General features: G+C 18.3%; 4 protein-coding genes across 5 annotated transcripts in view; 2 read left to right on the forward strand and 2 right to left on the reverse strand.

Annotated features, from left to right (window-relative positions):
• The window catches only part of PF3D7_1202000 (ATP-dependent DNA/RNA helicase PSH2), a gene marked incomplete at both ends in the record, with an annotated part of 3,512 nt that extends 3,254 nt beyond the window's left edge, over positions 1-258 (reverse strand). The window contains one exon of the mRNA XM_001350393.3: positions 1-258. This exon is cut by the window's left edge and continues 1,413 nt beyond it. Within this exon, the coding sequence (XP_001350429.3) occupies positions 1-258 (258 nt within the window).
• A 1,028-nt stretch (positions 259-1,286) lies between these two features.
• On the forward strand, positions 1,287-3,423 carry PF3D7_1202100.1 (SRAP domain-containing protein, putative; the record flags this gene model as incomplete). 2 transcript variants are annotated; one of them, XM_001350394.1, is made up of 7 exons in its annotated part: positions 1,287-1,393; positions 1,520-1,690; positions 1,811-2,349; positions 2,673-2,747; positions 2,847-2,943; positions 3,072-3,175; positions 3,311-3,423. In XM_001350394.1, the coding sequence occupies 7 exons, from the start codon at positions 1,287-1,289 to the stop codon at positions 3,421-3,423; spliced, it is 1,206 nt and encodes a 401-aa protein (XP_001350430.1). The 2 variants fall into 2 exon arrangements, with proteins under 2 accessions (XP_001350430.1, XP_024329143.1); XM_024473377.1 differs by having other exon boundaries at positions 2,676-2,747.
• Positions 3,424-3,974: 551 nt separating this feature from the next.
• PF3D7_1202200 (mitochondrial phosphate carrier protein) lies at positions 3,975-4,949 on the reverse strand (the record flags this gene model as incomplete). The annotated part of the gene is made up of 1 exon (XM_001350395.1): positions 3,975-4,949. The coding sequence occupies one exon, from the start codon at positions 4,947-4,949 to the stop codon at positions 3,975-3,977; it is 975 nt and encodes a 324-aa protein (XP_001350431.1).
• A 1,952-nt stretch (positions 4,950-6,901) lies between these two features.
• The window catches only part of PF3D7_1202300 (dynein heavy chain, putative), a gene marked incomplete at both ends in the record, with an annotated part of 22,098 nt that continues 1,499 nt past the window's right edge, over positions 6,902-27,500 (forward strand). Inside the window, 33 exons of the mRNA XM_024473378.1 lie at positions 6,902-6,991; positions 7,099-7,186; positions 7,309-11,368; positions 11,503-11,788; positions 11,896-11,983; positions 12,140-12,369; positions 12,488-12,568; positions 12,682-12,957; positions 13,051-13,302; positions 13,431-13,728; positions 13,860-13,942; positions 14,028-14,185; positions 14,301-14,442; positions 14,644-14,864; positions 14,954-15,114; positions 15,255-15,329; positions 15,444-15,530; positions 15,656-15,749; positions 15,900-16,296; positions 16,417-16,621; positions 16,709-16,908; positions 17,000-17,992; positions 18,185-18,311; positions 18,493-18,689; positions 18,800-19,051; positions 19,206-19,393; positions 19,550-19,626; positions 19,799-19,872; positions 20,090-20,569; positions 20,758-24,286; positions 24,747-26,781; positions 26,936-27,128; positions 27,420-27,500. The exon at positions 27,420-27,500 is cut by the window's right edge and continues 1,098 nt beyond it. Of these exons, the coding sequence (XP_024329144.1) occupies positions 6,902-6,991; positions 7,099-7,186; positions 7,309-11,368; positions 11,503-11,788; positions 11,896-11,983; positions 12,140-12,369; positions 12,488-12,568; positions 12,682-12,957; positions 13,051-13,302; positions 13,431-13,728; positions 13,860-13,942; positions 14,028-14,185; positions 14,301-14,442; positions 14,644-14,864; positions 14,954-15,114; positions 15,255-15,329; positions 15,444-15,530; positions 15,656-15,749; positions 15,900-16,296; positions 16,417-16,621; positions 16,709-16,908; positions 17,000-17,992; positions 18,185-18,311; positions 18,493-18,689; positions 18,800-19,051; positions 19,206-19,393; positions 19,550-19,626; positions 19,799-19,872; positions 20,090-20,569; positions 20,758-24,286; positions 24,747-26,781; positions 26,936-27,128; positions 27,420-27,500 (15,798 nt within the window). The remainder of the gene's footprint in view (positions 6,992-7,098; positions 7,187-7,308; positions 11,369-11,502; positions 11,789-11,895; positions 11,984-12,139; positions 12,370-12,487; positions 12,569-12,681; positions 12,958-13,050; positions 13,303-13,430; positions 13,729-13,859; positions 13,943-14,027; positions 14,186-14,300; positions 14,443-14,643; positions 14,865-14,953; positions 15,115-15,254; positions 15,330-15,443; positions 15,531-15,655; positions 15,750-15,899; positions 16,297-16,416; positions 16,622-16,708; positions 16,909-16,999; positions 17,993-18,184; positions 18,312-18,492; positions 18,690-18,799; positions 19,052-19,205; positions 19,394-19,549; positions 19,627-19,798; positions 19,873-20,089; positions 20,570-20,757; positions 24,287-24,746; positions 26,782-26,935; positions 27,129-27,419) is intronic.

Here is a 27,500-nt window from a genome sequence, read left to right on the forward strand (position 1 = left end):
CTTCTTATCAAATTCTTTAGCATTATCTTCATAAGACCAATTATTTAATTTTTTATTATAATATCTTTTTATATCTACCTTTTTAATTATTCCATTTATTTTCATATAATTATTCACATCCTTAGAAACATTTAAGTTCATAAAATTGTAATATGTAGTAAAATATATAAAGTTTAAATTATTTAAATGACTACATTTATAAGTATAAAAATAGTTCTCACAAAAACAACATAGACTCTTCAATTTATTTCTATACATATGTAAAATAATTGAGAAAAGGATAAATATATCCTTTCCTCATTAAAATATAAAGAATATTCTATTTTATTCCTATACCTCTTTTATGATTTCACAAACAAAAATGTAATATATATATATATTATATATACATCAGTATATATATTTTTCATATTGTTTATTTTTATTCATTTTAATATTTCACTTGTATTTGTAAGTAAAAAATATATGTTTAAAATACATATATTATATATAAATATATTTTTAAATATATATATATATATATTTTTTTCCCCTCTTATTTATTATTATATTTATATATTCTTTATATGGAAGAAACTATTAAGAGATATATTCACCAAATCTTACATATATATTAAATGTGTCATTTTTTATTTTTTAAATTATTCTTAAAAAATCTTCACATAAATAAAAATAATGCTTATATATATATATATATATATTTTCTACAATTATTATATATATATATATATATATATATATATATATATATATTTATTTATTTATTTAATTATAATAAAAAAATAAATAAAATTATTTTATTTTATTTTTTTTTTTTTAACATATAGAAGGTTAAAAATATTTACGATAAAAAAAATAACTATTATTTATATATGTATATTTATGTACGTATTCCTGTATAGTCTAAAGTTGTACAAAAAAAAAAAAAAAAAAAAAAAATATATATATATATATATAATTATATATTTATGTACGCATAAATATTTATATTAAATATTTCTACAGAATACTAATTTTATAAAAAAAAAAAATTATCTTTATGCATAGCTGTATAAAGTTTTCCATTTCTAATAACAAACATAAATAATATAAATATATATATATATATATATGTATTCTTTTGTTTTATCATTAAATCTTATTATATATAATAATTTAAAAATTAATAACCATCTTATATATATAAATTATCTGTTTTCCATACTTTTATTATATTTCAATTGTATTTTTAAATAATTATAAAATCATCTTCAAAATTTTTCTCAAAAAAAAAAAAAAAATACAAAATGTGTGTTCGAATGCATTTTAATATTGATTTAAACGTTTTGAAAAGTAAATATAAGTGTAACAAAATAGTTAATGATGACAAAGTAAAAAGAGGGATGATCAACAAGTAAAATTAAAAAAACAAAAAAATAAACATATAAATTAATAAATTAATAAATACATATATATTTATTATATTTATTGTCCTCTTAAAAAATAATAATATACATAAAACATTTAATTCTTTTCATAGGAAAAATTATGTACCCATCATTTTTGAAAGTGTTGAAAATTCCACATCAAAAGAAAAAATTATTAATGTGTGCTTATGGGGAATTTCTCCTTTTACTTATGGAAAAATAGAAAAAGACTTTGCTTTGATTAATGCTAGATTGGAGACCCTACACATAAAAAAATCATTCAGGTTTTTAAAATGATAATCCATATATATAAATGAATAAGTATATACATATATATATATATATATATATATATATATATCCATTTATTCATGTATATTTAAATTCCTTTTCCTTTTTTAAAGTGTATTAATAAATAAAAATAGATGTGCTGTCGTTGTTAATGGTTATTTTGAATGGATGGGCAACGAAGGATCCTCAAAAAAAACTCCATATTATATATACAATGGTAACACAAATAATAAAAATGAATTAAAAATTGAAAACGAAGAATTGAATAATGTAGAATCTGATAAATACAAATCAGAAAATGAAGACAATGATAGTAAAATAAAAAATGATGAGGATAAAAAACAGGGAAATGTACAAGTAAAAGAAGAAATAAAAAATGAAATAAAAGATGAAGCAAAAGGTGAGGTAAAAGATGAAGCAAAAGGTGAGGTAAAAGATGAAGCAAAAGGTGAGGTAAAAGATGAAGCAAAAGATGAAATAAAAGATGAAGCAAAAGATGAAGCAAAAGATGAAGCAAAAGATGAAGCAAAAGATGAAGCAAAAGAAGAACAAGAAGAAGATCAATTAGTTGATGAAAATTCTCATAAGAGAAAAAAAGTTATAAAAGAAGAAATATCTACTAAAAAAATAAAAAAAGAACTTTCTGATGAAGGTAAAAAAAATTAAATATATATATATTTTTTTTTACTATATTATTATAAAACGTACTAAATAAATGAATTCAAAATATTATTTTATTAAAATAATTATTCATCTATATATTTACTTTTATTTTATTTCTTATTTTTAAATGGGGAAAATTAAAATTCCTCTGTTGAATTTAAAAGTAAGAATATTCTACAAAAATGAAAATATATATATATATATATATATATATTTCTTCTTTTGTCATAAACATAATTATATTATTATTGACATATTCAAAAAATTAAAAAATAACGTTTTGTAATTTTTTTTTTTTTTTCTTTTTTACAGCAGATAATTTAAATAATATAGAAAACAACCAAAACGAAAAGAAACAAGAAAATTGCTCATATATAATTCTTGCTGGTAAGATATTTTAAAAAATAAAGCATGTATCTACTATATTACCAATGATATGAAGAATATTTTAAATATTACTTACTATTCCTTTTTTTATTTTTCAAGGTTTATATACTGTATCTAATGATAATAAGAAAGAATGTCGAAATACCATAATAACAACTTCAAGTGAAAATACCAACTTACAAGATATACACGAGAGGTTATAAAATAATAAAATATAAAGTCAATTATTATATATATATATATATACATATATATATATTTATTTATTTATATTACTATAAGTTGTTAAACATTATATATTGACATATTTTTATTTTCTTATAGATGCCCTCTACTTCTTAGTGAAAATACCTTATCCCTATGGCTAGATGTGGAAAAAAAATACACAGACATAATAGATAAAGTTAAAGAGGAACACATCATCATGAGTAAGATAATATAAATTGAAATATAAGAATATAAAAATATATATATATATATAATTGTGTTCTCACCTTTATATATGCATAACTATTTTTTTTTTTTTTTTTTTTTTTTTTTTTTTTTTTAATTTTTTTTTTTAGGTTCCCAACTAAAATTTAGGGAAGTTCAAAACTGGAATGATTTTACAAATTATACAAAAGAAGATAAAAAGGATTCTATTCTAAAATATGTTAAAAAAAATGAAAATAACTAATTCTTAAACTTGTCTTTGTATATTTATTTATATCAAATATATATTTCTTGGTAAGAATATATAGAACTGTGAACAATTACACCTGATATATATATATATATATATATATATATATAATTATATTGTTTTATTTTTTTTTTTCACGTAATATACATATATATATATATATATATTTTTTTTACTTGTCCCTTGTAAATGATAAAATAACTTGTGTGTTTCCGTATTGTGTGTGATTATATTCACATATTTTTTATGATAATTATTGAATAAAAAAAAAAGAAAAACAAAAACATACATACAGATGTAATAAAAATGTTAAGAAAAATTAAACCAAATAAATGATATATAAACATGAAATATATATACATATATATATATATATATATATTATAATATTTAGGATGTTATAAAATATATGTACATATTTATATAAAATATTTAAAGATTAACCAACTATATTATGAAGTACATATATATTATATATATATATATATATATATTTTTTTTTTTTTTCACGTGCACTATACATATAAGTAAATTTTAATTTGTTCTCATTTTTTTGCGGAGGAACCTGATCCACTTGTTCCTAATCCCATAACGGACTTAAACGTATCATAAATCCACCATTGTAAACCTGTCAATGTTCCTATCATTAATACTCTTGTACATATTCCTTTAGTAAATAAATTAAACATTCCCATTTCTTTAGTTATCATTCCTAAGCTTTTATCTTTATTTTCTACTTTTCCTAATTGTGAAATTAAATTATCAGCTGGATGCGAAACAAGGGCACAAATAATACCTGATAAATAACCTGATGCAAATGTTATACCGAGTTGTGTTGATTTAGAATAATTATCTTTAGGCATAGTAAATACTTTATCATACATTAGCTGAACAATCTTTTCAAAAAAATAAAACTTAGCCATAGTATAAGGTATTTGACGACACCATAAAGGTCCTACGCTACCAAACGGAAATTTAGACTCTTTTCTATTTTTCAACATATGAGCTATAGATGGTACCATTTTCGTAGGAAATGTATTAGCCTTACTTGTTTGCATTTTTACTTTAATCATTTCAAAAGGACATAAAAAAATGTCTGCTGTAAATTCAGCGGATGCTGAAGCAAGTAACCATGTAGCACCTTTATATTTATATGCATTTTCTTCACCCAAATAATTAGAATATACATCTTTAAAGATTTCATAAAATCCAAATTTACATAAACCTTGTAAAGAATAACCAACAAATGTAGGAGTCCATCCTAGGGTTAAACTTCTTACCTTTTCTTCTTTTACAATCTTCTTTATACTTTGAAATAAATTCTTATAAATATTTGGATATGTCTGAATTCGACATTTTGTCACATCTAAAGGTGTAATTATTGTATGTGTTAAACCGCATGATAATATACCTCCAAACATGCACTTGCTATAATATGATAGGTTATGTTCATGAGGATGTTTTATCCTTGTTACGGGACTACTGATCCTTGAATCCCATACTTCCTTTCTTTTCATCATTATGAAAAAAAAAATTAAAATTTATAAAAATAAATAAATAAATAAATAAATATATGTATGTATGTATGTATATTATTAATATATTTATTCTTATGATACAAACTCTATATTCTCATAAAAAAAAAAAATATATATATATATATATATATATATATATATATAAACAAATGTATATATTAATATATATATAAAGGAATATTTAAAAAATAGACTTTTCAGGAAAACATATTCAATTTGTATTTTTATTATTATTATATATATTCATGATTTCAATTTATATATATAAATGATATCTTATTAATGTGTAAAAGTAAATATATATATATTTTATTTATTTATTTATTTTATTTATTTATTTTTTTTTTTTTTTTCGGTCATATAATTTACTTCCCATATATTTTTATATGCATACAATAACATAATTCTTAAATTTATACATATAAAATAAATATAATATTTTTGTTTTATTTTTTCTTTTTTGGATTTCATAAAATCATCGTACTTTTTCTTATTTCTTATTATCTCTTACAATCACAAACATGCCGTCAAAATTATATAAAATTTTATCACCCATTTTTTTTTAAATTTCCCCCTTAAAATATATTTGTCGTATTTTTTATCAAAATATTGAATAAAATATATTTGTTCAAAAGATACTGTTCAATACAATATATATATATGTATGTATATAACGTAACACGTAACCTTTTATTTAATATTATTTTATTTTATTTTATCTTTTTTTTTTTTTTTTTTTTAATAAGTATGCACTATCTCATTTTTGTATGCCAGAGGAACAATTAAAATAACTTCTTTTTCCATTCTCCTTTTATTCTTTATTTTTTTTTTTTCATTTTATGTACACATAATTTAATATATATTATAATTATTATCTAATGTTTAATAAATTATTTTAAAAGTACCATTTTTAATATACTTATATATATATATATATATATATATATATATATATATAAATATATGTTGAATAGATATTTATTTCATTTATGCAATAGTAATATATATAATATATATAGTTCTATTCTTACCACTTTTAGGGTTTTATAAATGTACTTATTTATACATCCTCGTATTTACTTATTAACATTTTTTTAGTTTATTTAAAAAAAAAAAAAAAAAAAAAAAAAAAGTGTCTTTCTCATTTTTATATATTAAAAAAAATTGAAAATATATATATAGTAATAATATGAAATTATCATCATATATTAATATTGAAATATTTATATATTTATCTCTTATATATTATAGTGAAAAAATAAAGCCCTAAGATTAATATAATAAATAACTTTTTTGAAAGAAAAGCCCCTTACCTCTATAAATCTTTCATATTTAAAAATCGTAAATAAATTTTAAAATGGAAAAATAAAACAATTCAAACCAAATAAAACATTATATATATATATATATATATATATATATATATATATGTAAAGAGAGAGAGAAAAAAATATAGAGAATATACCTCTTCCTTTTTAATTATTATCTATATTCGTTTAATAGTACATATATAACTAGACAAAATATAATGCACACTATTATTTTTATTTATAAAAAATGTATTATATATATTTGACGCGTTTATAAATATTCTCCCTTTATTTTCATTAACACAATATGAATATTATATATTAAATTTATCTTATGTAATAGGCGAAATATATTAATCATAATATATATATTATATATATAATAAATAAATGAGAAAAAAAAAAAAAAAAAAAAAAAAAAACTGTTCAACGAAAATGTCTACACATTATTATAATATATATAAGTATGATAAAACAAAAATATTATATATAAAATTTATATATTTATATAATATTTATTTTCATACTTTGTGACAAACACATATATCATATATTATATATATATATATATATATATATTTACACGATCAACCGCATTTCTAATTCCCTTCTCTAAAAATAACCATGAATAATGAAATCGAAATATACATAAAAAATAAAATCATAGGCATGTTAAATATTCATGACCATGTCTTAGAAGAGTGTTTAAAAGATGTTAGTCAAATAAAAAAATATAAATAAATAAATATATATATATATATATATATATATATATATATATGTATGTATGTACATATATTTATATTTCCATTTTGTCCTAGACAAAGAACAAGAACAATTTTATATATTTCCTTTCATCTTCTCCCATAAATACCACCCTTTTCTTTGTCTTACATAAATATACACACGGTACCATATACACACAAAAATAAAAATATTAAATATATTACACGTTGAAATATATTAATATATATATATATATATATATATATATATACATTATTGTTGTTCCCTTTCTTGTTAATATACAGAAGAATGTGAGATAGACAAAGAATTAAATATCAACCCTAATGACGACACAAAAAACATTCTCACAAAAGATGAACAAACTCAAAATAAAAAAGATAAACACAATCAAGATGATGTGGAAGATGTAGATTCGGATAATAAAAAAGAAGAAGAACAAAATATAAAAAATGACTTATTAGAAGATAATGATGTAACATACACAAACCATATAAATAAAAGTAATAATGTAGCAAAGGAGAATATTAAACAAGAAGATGAGAGCAATACATTGGATATTCACACAAATAATAATGATAAAGAAGAATTAAAAAATAAGAAAAAAGAAATGAAATATATATTAAAAATGAGCATTAATAATGCATGTATAGATGAATATATAGAAGAAGAAAATGAAATATATGATAACAATAATAATCATGTTGGAAAAAAAAAAAAAAAAAAAAATATATATAAACAAGTCATATATTTTTTAAAAATTAATGATAAAAAAATTAACAATATAAATATAGAAGAATATTTTAATAAGACATACACTTTTGGAAATCTTCATCCTAATTATATCAATAATTTTAAAACATTTTTCAAAATATTTTTTATTCCATTTTTTCAATGTTTATTAAAAAAAAACAATTCGCTTGAATATTTCACAAATGATATTGAGCAAAATGAAAAAATTGAAAATATTTTAATGAAGCTAAAAAATATAAAAAAAAAGGAAGACCTCAATAATAATTATTATGAAGAATATCAAAATAAATATTTAAATTTTATTGAGAAAAGTAAATATTCAGGGAGACAATATGATGAACTAATAAATGAAGCTCCTGAAAATGGCTTGTTCCTATCTCACCAAGGAAATAGCATTCAAAAAGTAGATATAAATCAAAACGAAAAAGAAAAAATATATAAATATGAACACGAAATTACAAATATATATAAAGATAAAGATAAAAATATAAATGTATATACAAATACAAACACAAACATAGATATAGATATATATAATAAAGAACCTCCTTATCATCAATACCAAGATATACATCCATATAATTATAATAAAAAGTACTTGTTGAACTCCTTTTTCTACCTATTAAATTATTACAAACAAATAATAAAATTGGAACAATTTACTCACAATGAAATTGTAGGAGATATAATAAAACTTAAAGATGATCAAGATAACATTGACAAATATTTAAAAAATATTTGTCAAATAATTAAAGAATTTCTATTAAAAGAAAAAAAAAATGATAAGAAAAGGAAAAATGATAAAACAAGAGTTGAATACTGGAAAGAAAGATATCATCGTATTTATAATGTACATGAACAAATTAATAGTAAAAAATTCGAACAAATCTTAGATAACCTTAAAGGAAAAAATTATAATAAAGAATTATGTAATGAAATTAAATTAATACTTTTAGATATAGATAATATACATATGGAATCTTTTGAAATGATCAAGTTTAGTAAATTATTAGAAACCTCATTCGAAAAATTAAAACATATACATATAGATCATATGAAAAATGGAATTAAATTAGTTATAAAAAAAATTAAAAATATATGGTTAAGTTCTAAATATTTTCGTAAAGAAGATATTATTATTGCCTTCTTTCTAAGATTATCAAATATTATATTTGATTTAATATTATATATTTCGATTAAAGTGAAAAAATTAAATAAACCAAAAAAAATTAAAAAAATTATTTCCAAATGTATAGATATCTTAAAATTCTATGAAAAAGAATTTATATATGTTAAATTAGATATAGAAATTATTGATATAAGAAAAAATTGGTATTTTGATAAATACATTATCTTTAAAGATATTAGACATCTACAACATATTCTAGCTACATTATATACTGTCTATTCAGAAATCATATATTTCACTGATCTATGTTTATTAAAATTAAAAAAACTAGTAAATAATAAAAAAATTATGAATAATATTATCATAGAAATAAATAAATTATATCAACCGTTCAGTGATCTATTAAAAAATATTTACCTTTATGACGATGAACGTATTATGATATTAATGAAAAAATTAAATGAACAATGCTTAAAAATAGAAAAAAAATGTATCAAAATTATATATATTCAATTTTCTAATTTGAGAAATACAACTTGCACCTATTTATTGGTTGAAAAGTTTCAAAATCTAAAAAAGAGTTATAAAATAGATAGACTATTAATCAAAAAATTATATGATATTTTGTTTTTATATAAGAAGGAATTATATCATTATATGAATCTATTCAACAATATTGAAAATGTCAAAAATATGTATAATATCAAAAATATGTATAACATGAAAAGTATGGACAATACAAAAGGCATACATAAAAATAAAAGCGGAGATTATAATATAAAAGGTGTAAATAATACAAAGGATATAAACCATGCTTCTAATATTCAAACTAATTATAATAATGTTCATTATAATGAAATGGGATGTGATAATATATATAAAAAAATACTCTTTTGCCTTAATATATACAAAAAAATAAAAAAACCAATTTTAATATTTAAAACGAATACATATATTACATCATCAAATGAATATAAAATAATAATAAAATTATATGTTAACTTTTGTAAAAAAATGTTTTCATATATTGTAGAAAATTATTTTATGTGGAAAAATAATTCCCTTTCTCAAATGAATAAAATATTATCATCAAATATAATAAGCATAAATAAACAATTGAGCTTTTATTATATAATTAATTTTAATCCGAATTTTTTTAAAACCTTATATGAATATATATATATAGAATCAATATATGATTTCAACACACCTATAGAAATATTAAATATATATTATTTTAAAAAAAAACTATATAGATATTTATATGAATTAAATGAAATTATCTTATTTTATAAAAATTTTACAAAAAACACTTCTATAATTCAACAAAAAGTTCTGATAAAATTCTTTCAATGTTTTGAGCAAAAATTAATTTATATTTCAAATAATATTAATTGGTTAAATTTAAATATTGATCATTATATAAATGATTTAAATAATTGTAAGAGTGTTATAGAAAATGTACATTTGTCATTATCTTATTCATTAAATAGTATAGACAAAATAATATTTAATATGCAGAATATTAATGTAGTAAAATATATTGATTGGAATTGTATGAAACCATTACATATACAACCATTTTTTAATTATTTTGAACAATATCGAATAAATCAAGTTACCAAAATTATTCAAAAATATCGTGAAATATCACATATACTTATAAAAATTGAACAAATTGTAGAAAAAACAAAAAATGGTAGAAGTGATATAATGGACGAATTATATTATTTATATCAATGTAAAATATATAAATCATTAAGTCTAATTATTATAAAAGGATTATGTACATATGAAACATTGATTGAAAATAATTTCCAAAAAATTAAATTTTTACATAATTATTATAAACCATCATTATATATAAAAGAAGATATATATTCTGATGTATTCTTAAATAATTCTATACAAAATATATTTAAATTAATATCCAAACTTTTAACGAATTTATTATTATCATCATCAGAATTTATTAGATGGCTAGATTATTCATGTATTGAAGTTCCTATATCACTTAAAGAAGATTTCGATGTTTTTAAAATGAAATTCTCATTTTATCAAAGTGTTAGTAAAAATAAAATTATAATCGATAGAATAATACATATTCATCAACTCATACAAAATGTCTTCCAAAAAGCAAATAAATATATTTATAGCTTCCTAAAATATGATAATATTATTAATACAATTATTAAAACACAAACCAATTTTAATAAAAACCAAAAACATAATACATATCCTTTAATATATTATGATAATGTACTCAAAACTATTACAAATATACAAAATAAAATACACAAAGAAAAAGACAAAAAAAATATTCAATTTATATCACTTAATATTTCATTTGTTCTTAATTCTATCAAAACCAAATTAAATCATTCAAAGAAATTCTTTTTTAACAATCTCCATTTTATATTTACAACACTTAAATGTTCTACCCTGAGCGAAATAACAAAATATAGGTACAAAAATGGGGGACATCCAAAAAAAAAAAAAAAAAAAAAAAAAAAAAAAAAAAAAAATATATATATATATATATATATAATATATATAATATATATTTATATATTTTTATCTATTTATTATTTCTTTGTAGCGCCATCCTCAAAACTTCTTCAAATTCAATGGACAAATATGAAAACATCATAAAAACAATTAACACAATAAAATCAGAAAACATCAACATAGAAATAAATATTCAAAAAACAGAAGAAATATATAACATTTTAACAATATATCAAGATAATCATATAAAAGATGAACAAAAAGATAAACTATTTTCTTTATATCCATTATATTTAAATATGCTCAATTTGGCCTTCTTTAATGACAACCTCATGTTTGCCATAAAACAAGAATTCTACAAAAACACAAAGGAAAAGGTATACTTAACAAAATAATGTACCAGTAGCTACAACAAAATTCATCTATTTATACATACGCTTATATATATAAATAAATATATGTTTGTGGGTGTCCATTCTTTTAGATTATCCTATTTGAAGAAAAAGTAAAAAATATTTTAGAAATGTTCCATTCATCTGGACCATCATCACAAAATATAGATTTAAATGAAGGTAAAAAGGAAAATTCTCATAGCATATAAAAAGATACACACATATATATAAAAATATATATATATATATATATATATATATATATATATATATATATTTTTTTTTTTACTTCACACTTTTATATGTTACATATTATATAACTTTTCATCGTGCTAGGAATGGAAATCCTTAAAAAATACATCAACAATTTTAAAGAACTAGAAATTGAAAAGGAGGAAATTATAAAAGCTCAAATTTTATGTAATATGAAAATATTACTTTTCGAAAATTTTTATTTACTAAAAAATACTATCAAAATATATAATTCCATTTATTCAATATATAATTCTTATAATACACGAATCAACGATTTTCTTGACGTTATATATTACAAGCTTAATATAAAAGTAGGTCTTGAAGAAAACAAATATATAATAAAAAACATACACACATATAAATAAATAAATAAATAAATAAATATAAATAAATAAATATATATATATATATATATATATGTACATGTAGGAAATAAATAAATCTCTTACGGAAGTAAAAAATGAGTTGACAGAATTACAGAAAAATCAAGAAGAAGCCAAAAATATATTGGTAAATATGTACATATATATATATATATATATATATATACATATGTATATATAAAAGAATATATAATAACACATATAAATGCCTATACCATTCAATTTACTCTCACAATTTAGGCATTTAAAAAAATTAAAGAAGAATTATACAAAATGAACATCATATTGACAATTGTCTTTTTGTTACAAAACACAAATATGAAATTATCAAATTGGAAAGAAATAATAAATCTTCATTTAAATAGAAAACAAATAAAAAATAAAACCATATTAGAAAATACAATAATAATTAATGATAAAACTATAAATATAAAATCTATAACATTATATGATATGCAACAACTTCAAATATATCTATACTTTAACGACATCAAATATATCATATACAAAATTAAGGTATAAATAAATATAGATGAATAATTTTAGACATATGATATATTTTATACATACATACATATATATATATATATATATATATATTAATTCTAGGAAGTAGAAAAACTAGAAAAAAATCTTAACGATATTGAAAATAATTGGAAACAAGAATCTTTAAAAATAAAAAAATATAATGATTACATACTCCTTGAAGATAATAATCATATATTCATAAATATTAAAAATACATTTAATAATTTACATTTTATGAGAAATATACGCTTTGCTCAAGATCTAATACCCAAAATAAATTATATACAAAATAAGCTCCTTTTTATATATGAACTCTTATCTTTATGGATCAATGTATAAAAAAAAAAAAGCATAAGAATAAGAATAAATAAACATCCATATATATATATATATATATATATATATATATATATATATATATACATTTATATATTCATATAATTCCTTTCTTATTTCATTAGACACAAGATATATGGCTTCGTCTGGAAAATTTCTTCCAGAACGAAAATTTTAACCACTTCAGCAACGAATTAAAAAATTTCAACAAAATAAACAAAACATACATAGAAATAATGAAAAGTGTAAAAAAAAATTTGAATTTATTTCAAAACTGTAACACTCATTTCTTCTATCTTTTGAAAAATTATAATGAAAGCTTATTATTTTTATACAATGAAACTATAAATATTCTACAAGACAAAAAATTTACATTCCCAGACTTCTTTTTTTTGACTGATCAAGAATTGTTTGATCTTTTATGTAAAACTTATAAACAACAAAATTAAACAATATTAAAAATGTGTAAATAAATAAATAAATAAATATATATATATATATATATATATATATATATATATATATTATATACACATGACATTATTTATTTATAGCTAATAGCGACACAGAAACATTAAAAAAATATTGCCATATAATTTATCAAGACCTTTTAACTTTTAACGATATAGATAAAACGGTACAAAAAGAAAAAAAAAAAAATATATATTTATATATATATATATATTTATTTATTTATTTATTCATTTATTTATTTATTTTAGATTATTGAAGTTGTTACAACAAAAAATAATAACTTCAATTTAAAAAATGGCATTAAAATAAATGGAATTGATACATACTTTATGTTAAAAGAAATGATAAAAAGTTCTTTGAAAGAAAATATAATGACAAGTCTGAAAAATTATTACAACAACAACATGTAATAAAAAAAAAAAAAAAAAAAAAAAAAAAAAAAAAAGGATACATATATATATATATATATATATGTCCCAATAAAATATATGTTTATATATATATATATTCATTTATTATAGCATTTTAAACATAATTATTAACGACATATCCATAGTCTCATGTGTAGTAATAAAAGTTATATTAACAGAGGAAGTTAAAGAAATTATGCAAAGAAAAAATCTTGAATATACCCAAAGTGTGCTAAATAAATATAAGGACATGGTACTATAATAAAGGAGAAAAAAAATTAAATAAATGAATATAATTAAAAAGGAATGTATACATACATATATATATATATATATATATTTATCTATTTATGTACCGTTGTTATTCCTTATTTATTTTTTTCTTTTTTATAACAACATAACATGTTAACAACAATTTATTTATTCATAAAATATTCTTTCTTCTTGATTACAGTTGGACAATTTAATTAATGAACTAAAAAATATGAAAGGGAAAGATATACAAAAGACAGAATATTGTATCATAATATTTTTAGAATTTATAGAATTTCTAAAAAAAATAATCCAAGAAAATATTCTCGATGAAAATCATTTTTTCATTTACTATCAATTCAAATATGTTCTAAATAAAAATAAGGAAGAAATATTAGTAACATACGGAAATTATACCTTTAAGTAATATATATATATATATATATTAATATTTTTCACTTTTATAATTATATTCACATAATATTTTTTTAATCATTATTATTTCATTATAGATATAACTATGATATATTAGAAAATGATAATATGTTCATCAATCTAATACCAAATAATAAATATATATTTACGATATGCTCAAATATATACAAGTCTTACTATAACATGATTAAAGGAAAAAACAAAAAATCAACTATAAAATATATAACTTCATCATTGGGTAAATGAATAAATAAGTGAATATATATATATATATTTATATATTTATATTTATATATTTTAATTTTTAAACTCCCTTCACATTTTAACATATACATTTTTAATATTTTTTTTTTTTTTTTTATATTTTACATTATGAAGGGTTAAGGACGCATTATATTAATGCACACACAAATGATATACTACAAAATAATATATTGGGATCTATTCAACAAGGTTCAAAAAATTAAATACATTCAATTATATATATATATATATATATATATATTTCAAAACGTTTATATTCTTTTAATATCTTTTTATCTATAATTATTTTCTTCCACATTTCAGGTTATGCCTTAGTTATACAAAATGTGGATAATTTCAATATTGAAACCCTGTCAGTTTTAACAAATATTTTTAGAATAATACAGACATGTAAAAAAAAATAAAATAAAATAAATATTTTTACATACTAGTGCAAAATACATCCTTTCCGTATCATTCACCAAATTATATATATATATATATATATATTTACATATATATAACTTGTTTGAAAGGCTTAAAAAAAAAGGAAAAAAACATTTACATTTTTAATAAAGATATCATATTTGATCATAGCTCCGTAATATTTTTCACATACAAATATGGAAGGTACACATATATATATATATATATATATATATATATATATATATATTTTTTGAAATAAAGAAATGTGTACATGTGAAAAGACAACATTAAAATATACATAGTCATAATTAAAAATTTTTACATATTTTTTTTTTTTTCTCTTTTCTTTAGAAATATTCCCATAAATTTTAAAAATATGTGTAAAGAAGTACTCTTAAATAATTATCAAGAAATCGAACTCCTATATATATATATGTACTTAAACAATTTTACAAATATTCAAAGTCTTTCTATAACACTATGGAATTTTATGGAGTATATAAATTTTACCTTTTTCAATTCCAAAAATAATATGTTAATGGATTCAATTAATATAATAAAATTATGTAAAAACCAAAAAGAAGAATATACAAAAGATCAAATGTTAGCTCAGCATATATTTATTTATTATTATAATAAACTGGAGAATGCTAATCCTAACAAATTAAAGAGTTTAATAAAAACATTCTTCAATATAGAAATTGATAAAAGATTATTCTTTGAGGATCAAGCTAATCGTTTAAAGGAGGTAACATAAATAAATACATATAAGCATATGATGTTCAAATGTATGTATATAAATCAATCAATATATAAATATATATATATATATATATATATATATATATATATATATATATTTTTATAGGAGTTACAAAAAGAATATATATTTTTAAAAGATGATTTGTTTTATAAATATCAAGAAGATATATATATATTAAATGAAAAATTAAATAATGATTTTATCTCAATATTATACGGAAATCCATTCATAGGAAAATCAACAATGTTAAGGATATATAACACTCTATATAATTATAAACACAAATTTATATATTTAGACGCCCTATATGGTAAATAAAAAAAAATACATATATATATAAATATATATATATATATATATATATATATATATAATTATAATATTTCATTTTATACAGATTCACAAAATAATTTGAACGAACAATTTTTATATGAAATTATTAAAAAGAAAAAAGATAAATATGAAACATACAATTTTATAATAAAAGTAAATAGTATTAATTCATATATATATCACACATTGTCTTCAATTAATTTATATTCATCAAAAATTAAAAAACGTGATGAGAATGATATAAAGTGTAAAATTATAATTGAGGTAATTATAACATGAAAAATAAGTATATATATATATATATATATATATATATATATTTATTTAACATATTCCTCTCTTTTGTTTCCCATAGTGTAATAACATTTCCTGCATGGATCCTTATATGCTTAACAAAACGAATAAAGTCTATATACAAGACAATATAAACATTTACAATTATTTTAAAAACAGAAGTTATTATATATTAAATTATATACTAAATATTAACTTGTCTGATGAAAAAAACGTAGAAGATAATAAAAATTGTATTAATTATAAAAATTATTATCTAGAGAGAAAAAATATTCTTCTTCAAATATACGAAGAGTTTAAAGCATTCTACAAAAAATTTATGATACCAATTTTTGATTATATAGATAAAAAGAAAAAAAAAAAAAGACCATACATATATTCAAACAATAATAATAATAATAATAATAATAGTAGTAGTACTATTAATCATTTTTATAAATATAGTAATATATATAATGAGGATGATGTGAAAAAAACAAAACAAAATGGGAATCCAAAAGACAACTCAATAATATTCAATTCATCCATACTACAACTTACCTTTGATAATAAAATTATCATAAATAATTTCATAGATATATTTAAAAGTAATATATTGTACTTTTTAAAATATAAAGACGAAGAATATGAAGAAACACAAAAAAATAATAATATAACTAATATAAAAGAATTCGATGATAATAAATCAAGTTATCAATATATTTATGATAATGATCATAAACAACAACAATGTGATTTAGAAAACCTAGACAAAAATTATATAGAAAATATTTGTATAATACAGGCAGACCAAGAAAATAATAAAAAAGTAGAATTATATAATAAACAGGAAATTTACAAAATAGTTATAATTAAAGAAAACATTCATTCTATATTAATCAGTTGTCTTATCTTCCTTTTTAATAATTTCTTAAATGAACATGAAAAATATAATTTCTTTCATTTCCTAACAAATTTATGTATACATAATAAGATTAATGTTGATAATAATATAACAAATAAATACTATAATATACAAAAGGGAATATGGATTACCATAAGTAGTTACTTCAACGTAATGAAAAAAAAAATAAAAATAAATAAATAAATAAATACATATATATATATATATATATATATATATATATATATATGAGTATATATTTGTATTATTATTTTATTTTATTTTATTTTTTATTTTATTTTTTATTTTATTTTTTATTTTATTTTTTATTTTATTTTTTTTTTTTTTCACCAATTTGTGTAGATCTCTACTACTAACCAATTTAATAACGAAAGCTTAATATTTTACGACGAAGAAATAAAGAAAAAAATTAATTCAATCAGTTTATTATATCAAGGAGAATGTAATATATGTTTAATAGGAAAGACAAGTAATATAAAAATAAAATAAATATATAGACCTTTTAACAATATATATTGTAACGTATAATAACTTTATTTATTTATTCATAATCAATACAAAAAAAATAAAATAAAATAAAATAAAATAATAATACAAATATATACTCACATGTATATGTATATATATATATATATATTTTTATATTTCAGAAAATTGTAAGACTGTTATTCTTAACGAAATAATTGACAAACATAAAAAAATTAATCACATAACCATAAATGTGTTAAAATATACCAATGTTTTAAATTATAAAATTTTACATGATAAATTAATCAAAAAAAATATTAAAAAGTATTTTCATCAATCATTGTTATATATATGTATAGACGACATACACATAAATTATGTAAAAAAAAAAAAGAAAAAAAAAAAAAAAAAGTACACATATATATGTGTATATATTAATATATATATTAATATATATATATATTTTTTTTTTTTTTTCTCATTATGTAGGATAAACAAATCAACCCTTCTATAGAGTTTCTTCAAAATCTTCAAAGAAATTTATGCTATTTCGAAAATAAAACCCTTGATATAGAAAATATAAGAAGCATTATTTCGTTACACTATGATCACATAAATGAACATGATTATTATCAAAACATGTCATATTATTATTCCCTCATATTCTTAAATACAGATAGAAAATCTCTACTTACATATTTTAATGCATTGATTAATCATACACTCAACAATAAATATGAAGTAAATGAAATAGGAAAAAATATATATATATAAAAATATACATATGTATATATATATATATATATATATATATATATATGTATATATTCAATATTTAGAATCTTTAAATATGTCTCCTTACATTTTTGATTTACTTCCCTTCCTTTTAAATCAGACAATACATAATAAACTAGTTAATTACAGCATAGACGTATTCTGGAAGATACACGAAGAAATTAATTTTAAACAGAAAAAAGAAAACCATTTGATATTTACCAAAGAAAATATTTTCTTGTTATATGAAGATTTATTGTATTGTAAAACTAACTATATAAATGAGCAGGATGTCATAACAAACTGGTGGTATATACATGACAAAAAAATAAAATAAAATAAAATAATTATAACAATATATATAATATATTCTCCTCATATATAAAAAAATATATATATGTTCATATGTTTATATCATATTATTTTATTTATTTATTTATTCATTTATTTATTTTTTTCTTATAGCGAGGCTTCTAAAAATATTATTCTAAATAGGATCCTAAGAAAGGAGAATAAAAAGCAAATTATGATATTACTCAAAGGTACAAAAAGTGTATACATCCAAAATCACACACATATACATATATATATATATATTTATATATATAAACAGAATAATTAATATATATTAAACCATATTTATTCATATATAAATCAATGCACACCTTTATTCATATTAACGTTATACATAATAATTATATAATATTTTCTTAGATATTGAAGAGAAATACTTTACAAACATAGAAAAGAATAATTCATCAGTATATATAAACTATTTCTCAAAAGAGGTAATAATGTTAACAAAAGGGTCTTTCTTTCTTTTCTTTCTTCTATATATATATATATATATATATATATATATATACATATATATTTATTTATTTATTTAAATTTATTTTTATATTTTCATATTTTTATATTTTCTCATTTTCATATTTTTATATTTTCTTATTTTCATATTTTCATATTTTTTTTTTTTTTTTTTTTTTTTTTTCATCTCGTAAGACTTATGAACATGTAGAAAGAAACACCCTTAAAGAGGAATTTTTAAGAAGCCTTAGTAGTTATCATAATTTATATATGAACACAAATGTATTTGTTGAATTTTATTTCGAAACAATCATAGAACTTTATAAGAAAATAAGTAAAAATTATAAAACGTCTATGATCATATGTATGAATAAAAAGAGAGCTGTCATTCTATTAAGTGCTGTAGCATATATATTAAATATAAATACCATAATAGTAAATAAAACAAGCATACAAGAAAATGTACAAGATAAAATTAATTATTATAATAGATTACGCTTTCAAAAAAATCTTTTTATTCTAATTAATTTTACAAATAAATATTATGATTATTTCTATTCCTTAATTTATAAAACATTCCCTCCTCTTCTTTTTGAAAAAAAAGAGCTCTTTCAAATGTATACAAAAACGGGTCTCATATCAAACGAGTTGAAGTGGGAAAATATAAAAACGATAGTAAGATACATATATATAACATATATATGAAATGTGTATATATGTATATATGTATATATGAAATATATATGTGTATATATTATATATGTGTATATATTATATATGTGTATATATTATATATGTGTATATATTATATATGTGTATATATTATATATTTGTATATATTTTTATATTTCCACATCCTATAGATGAAAAATAATACTTATGCTTGTCTTATACATGAAAAACGATTCGATTTGTACACATCCAATTTTCAAATTTATAAAAATATTTATAACGACATTCATATTATACATATAGACAGCTGGGATAAGGAAGAATATATTAATTACTGCAATCTGTTTTTAAAAAATATACACGACAATCATTTTATAGATAATATATTAAACACTTTTAAAAAAAAAGTAATACTCAACACATTAGAAGACGATAGTGAACACAACACAAAACCAATATCTATAAAAAAAAAAGATAATAAGGAAAAAAACAAAACGATTTTTATTAATTCGGTTGATTATATCAAAAATAAAAACGAAGAAAATGAAACAAATGAAAAAAAAAAAAAAAACAACAATGAAAATAAACAAAATAAAGATAATATAGATGAGAAGAATAAAAATAACCAAACAGAAAAAATAAAAGATCCAAAATTAAATCTACAAAATGAAGAAAATAATAATAATAATAATACACAAGATAATGTACACAATAATATTATTATTAATAATAATAATATTAATAATTATGATGAACATATAAAACAAAACAATCATTATAATTTATATCCTACAAATAAAAAAACACATAATGAACAAAATAAAAATAGTCAAGGAAAAGGGGAAGAAACACAAAACATTAATCAAAATGAAAACAAAAACAAAATTAAAAATAGTACAAACAAAAAAAAAAAAAAGAAAAATCAAACACAGAAAATATTTTCTCAAAATAAAAATGTAAAACAAGAAAATGTACCAATTCCTCAAAATCATAATACCCATGGAATACAACATAAGCGAATTCATGATACACTTAATAGTAAGGAGAAGAAAGAAAAAAAAAACAAACAAAAAATTATAAATACAAATAATAATGATAAAAATGAACCAGCTGATACAAACATTAAAGATAATTCAAATAATACAATAAAAAATGTAAAACTTAATACAATACAAAAAAAAAACCATACCAAACAAAGTATCAAAAATATAAAAAAAGAAAGTAATACCATACAAGAACAAAATAAAAAAATAAAGAAAACTCAAATGAAAGAAAACATGAACACAAATGAACAAAATGTAAAGCATACTAAACAAAAAATAGGTAATCAAAATAATAAGTCAAAAGCAAAAGAAAAAGAAAAAACAAACAAAATAACCAATATAAAAAAAGCTAATAAAAATGATAAGTATAATATAATCATGTCATCTAGCCATGATGAAGATAATACAAAACAAGAACTACAAAAGCATGATCAAATTATAAATCAAGAATTAGAATGTAACCAAAAAAATGTTCAACAACCAACTTGTGAAGTACAAAATAAATTACATAATGTAGATAATGAACAGGATAAAAAACAAGCTCCATTAAATAAAATAAATGAACAAAATGAAATAGCGAATAACCAAGATATAATAGAAAATATGGACAATTCAAAGAATATAAATGAAGCCAAACTTTTGAATAATAAAACAATGAACCTACAAAATGGTGATCATAATAAAATCAAACATATAACAGGTACTGAAGAGTGCAAAAAAATGGAAAAAAGTAATAATAATAATAATGATGATCACAATAATGATCACAATAATGATCACAATAATGATCACAATAATGATCACAATAATGATCATAATAATGATCATGGTAATAATTGTAATAGTATCCATCATATACATAATAATGACAAATTATTGAACCAAAGCAACAATTATATTAAGGACAAACAACATAAAAACACAACTTTTTATATGATCGAAAAACAAAAGGATAATATTATTAATACATGCATTCAAGTGTATTATCATATGAAAACCTTTATTCATAGGAATAAAAAAACTAACTGTATAAGAATAAACAAATGTAATTTTATAGACACTTTAATTATGTTCTACATTTTATTAAAAAACAAATTAAATTATAAAAACAAACAATTATATATGTTTAAAATGGGACTAAAAAAAATTGAAGATATCTTCCAAAATTATAATAATATAAAAAGAGAAATCGAAAATATTACTTCATCCATATTACAAATGAATAAGAGTATAAAGTTATTAAATGAAGATATTGAGAAAAATTCCTTAAATCATATTCAATTAGAAGAAACATTAAATTCAAATAAAAAAATATTAAATAAAATTACAAATGATATAGATGAAATGATGGAAAAAAAAAATGAATCTGAAAAATTAATTGAAGAAGAATGTATTAATATAATTTTTAAAATACAGAATGTCGAAAATAATGATATCAAAAATATATTAAAAAATAATTATCCTGATATTATACATATTCATATATGTACTATGATAAATACACTTATACGGAATTCATTTCTAAACGACAATAATGATAATTGGAATTATTTTAAAAATTTATTATCAAAAGATAATTTTTCAAAAATATTTTTTAATTTTAAAAAAGAAAATGTAACAGATAAGCAAATAAAAAGAATCAAAGAATACATGAACAAAGATGAAGTGGTTTATAATACAAAAAGGATCTATGAAATGAATAATATTTTTACATATCTTTTTGAATGGATTGTTTTCATAATAAAATATAAAGAACATCATAAAGATATGTCTAATATAAATAATATTATATCATCAAATAAAATAAAAAAAGAAAAATATGATATAGAAAATAATATTTTATTAGAACAAATTATATCAAATAAAACATCTATAGTTAATAATAAAAATCAAGTAAATAATAAAACAGAAATAATAGATAACCTAAATAAAAAATTACATATTATTAATAAAGCATATTTACCATATCTAGAAATTAAACCTTTCCTACAAAAAATACAAAAAAAATATATATATATTATAAATAAAATTATTAATAATTATAAATATATCATTTCAGAAATTTTACTCTATTCATTCTTTCTAAATTATTCTTCATCTTTTAATTATAAATATAGATCCTATTTAATAAATTTATGGATATCTATAATCAAAAATAATTATATTATAATCAAAGATAATATAAATATACAACAAATATATACAGCTGATACTATCATTTCATTATTTCTATCAAATAATTTCCCAAGACATATATTCTACGTTCAAAATGCACTAATATCATTTAATCATTTTAGATGGCCTCTACTAGTAGATATACAAAATATTGGCTTACAATGGTTAAAAAAAAGTTTTACTAATAATCTAGTAATACATAACTTTGATGATAATATAACCAAACATCTAGACATGTGTATAATATATGGAAAAATACTTATCATACAATATTTCAATTTCCAAAATTTATATATATATGATAAAAAATATAATCAATCATTTAATACTAATAATCATTCATTACATGAACATTTTAAAAATATACCAAAAAACAATTTATTTAAAAATAAAAAAATTATTAAAAATAAGAATATTCAAATTAATTCAAACTATTCAATAATAGAACCATTAATAGAACGAAACATATATCTCTCAAACGGAAAATATTACATAAATATAGGTAAAGAAAAAAAAAAAAAAAAAATACAAACATATAATATAATATGCAATATTAAATAATTATGTGTACCCATCTTTGTATATTTGTTTGTATATTTGTTTGTATATTTGTTTGTATATTTGTTTGTATATTTGTTTGTATATTTGTTTGTATATTTGTTTGTATATTTGTTTGTATATTTGTTTGTATATTTGTTTGTATATTTGTTTGTATATTTGTTTATTTATTTGTTTATTTATTTGTTTGTATATTTGTTTGTATATTTGTTTGTATATTTGTTTATTTATTTGTTTATTTATTTGTTTATTTATTTGTTTATTTATTTGTTTATTTATTTGTTTGTTTATTTATTTATTACCTATATATAGTAGCATAATATACATTATCAATTCACTTTTCCTTCGCTATTTATATAATTCTTTCTTTCTTTTTTATTTAATTAATTTTTTTTACATTTTAGGAAAGAAAAAACTTGAATACAATAGGGAATTTAAATTATTCCTTGTAAGCGATACGAACGACCGATATTTCCAAGATATAGAAGACTACGTTAATGTAATTAATTTTAAAATCGATAAAAATCTAATCATAAATAAAATTACTAACATTATCCTTAAACATGAGGAAGAAAGAAAGGTTCTAAATTTTAACACAAAAATTAAAAACTATTATGAAACTAAACAAACATTAAAATTTTTAGACGATGGAATGATAATAGAATTATGTTCATTTAATAATGTTGCAAGTACAAATAACAATATCAACACAATCAACCATAACAATAATAATGATAACAATATAGATAATAATAATAATAACATAAATAATAATAATAATAATAATAATAATAATAATAATAAAAATCTTATTAATGCCATAAATAATAATGCTCTTAAAAAAATCGAAATAAAAAAATTATTAAAAGAATATCAACAAGAAATTATCAAAATAAATGATTCATCTAAAAATATTAAATATCTAGGTTATAGATTTCATACTATATATAAAATATTATTATTATTATCACAACTCAAATCTATCTATTATTTTAATTTTAATTATTTATTAAATATATTAAATAATCTAATTAAAAATATTAATAAGAAAATGATAATATGTAATTTTAATCAACTAATCAAAAAATTTACTCATAACTGTTTTCTATTCATATTAAATTCAATAAACAAAAAAGACACACTATTCTTTTTATTTATCTTTTATACATCATTAATATTTGAACAACAAAAATTAAATTCTACACAACAACAACAACAACAACAAAATAATAATGTCAAATCTATTAAAATAGAAAAATATACATATTATTCTTTATTCATAAAAATCAACAATTTATACAATATAAATATAAATACGTTAAATAAAATTGAATGGTTAAATATAAAAAAAAAAAGACAACTTATATTTATACAAAAGGAATATAGCAACCTTCAAATATTAATAAATGATATACAAAATAATACTATTGAATATTTTAATTGGTATAAACAAACAAAACCAGAAGAAAATCTTTTCTTCCTTAAAAAAATACAATTAAATACATTAGAAATTATATTATTTATTTATATTATGCGCAAGGATAGATTATTTTATTATATATATTCACAATTAAAAAATTATCTAGACTTAACGGAAACATTGAACTTTTCTCTCCCAAGCGATCTAAATTATATAGATGCAAAAACGTTTCTATATATTACAGAACCAAACCATTCTTATGATTATATATTATCAAAATGTAACATTAATAAAAATAAAAATAATTATAGTTATGCTATAAATCATACCAATAATAAAAACAATACTACTACCAGTAATAATAATATTACTACTACTACAACTAATAGTAGTAATATTCATAATAATAGTAGCTCTTTAAAAATTCTTAGTGTTGGAAACAATCTTAATAATGATATTCAAATATCCATTGAAACTTCTTTACAAAACGGAAAAAAATTATTATTAGAAAATTTCCATTTAATTAATTTTAATATAGATAAATTTTACGAAATATATAATAACAAAAAAATTCATTCAAATTTTCAATTAATCTTAACAGCAGAAAAATATTTATCTTTATCCATAATTAAAAAAGCTATTAAAATTTATGCACATAAAGAACAATTTTTGAAAACATTGATCTTAGACTTTTTTATTTATGTACACAATATATACAAACAAAAATTAAAAAATAATTTTATAAACTCTTTCCTATTTTCATTATCATTTTTTCACACCATATTAATATGTAGATGCAATTACAATAACTTCGGATTCGATCATTTTTATTATTTTGATAATAAAGATTTTGAAACAACATTTGATTCTTTAATATATTATTTTAATTTAATTCAACAGAAAAATGTTTTAACCCATCTCTCCGATGCACATCAGATGGATTCCCAATATTTTAATCAAACATCTATAACGGAGCAACATGAAACGAAGGAGGTTAATATAAACTGGCAATTCGTAAAGTAACAAAAAAAAAAAAAAAAAAAAAAAAAAAATATAATATAAAATCAAAGAAAAGAAAAGAAGAATAAAATAATACCATACACACTAAACATATATATATATATATATATTTATATATGTATATCATTATTTTCCTTCTTTTGCAAACCCAAGAGATATTATCCTAAACGTATATTCAAGTAAAGTCGAGCACACCGACAGAAATATTATAAAAAGCTATATCAACGAATACTTTAATGAATATTCATTTAATGAGAAAAACGAGTTTATTTTTTCGGTTGATGAATCATATAAATATAAATTTTTACTAAACCGTTCTATCAAAGAATATATCAATTTAATTAAGGTCCATACAAAATTTTATAGAATTAAAATATGTGTACATATAAATATATATACATATGTATATATATATGTATGTTTTTTTTTTTTTTTTTTTTTTTTTATTATTTTTACCTGACTTGTTCATACATATAATATAAAGAAAAAAAATTTTGTGTGCAAAAAGAAATATATACACATGTATCACATATAAATATATATATATATATATATATATATATAATACCTTAAGGGCGTTTATACTATCGGCATAATAACTACAAGATATTTTTATATATATCATTTTTCTTTATAGAGTTACCCCTTTTTCAATAGTTGCAAAACATATGGAATGAAGATTGAAGCGGATAAGAAGAAAGAAGAAGAACAAAATAAA

This window comes from Plasmodium falciparum (assembly GCF_000002765.6).
Source record: "Plasmodium falciparum 3D7 genome assembly, chromosome: 12".
Lineage (NCBI taxonomy): Eukaryota > Apicomplexa > Aconoidasida > Haemosporida > Plasmodiidae > Plasmodium > Plasmodium falciparum.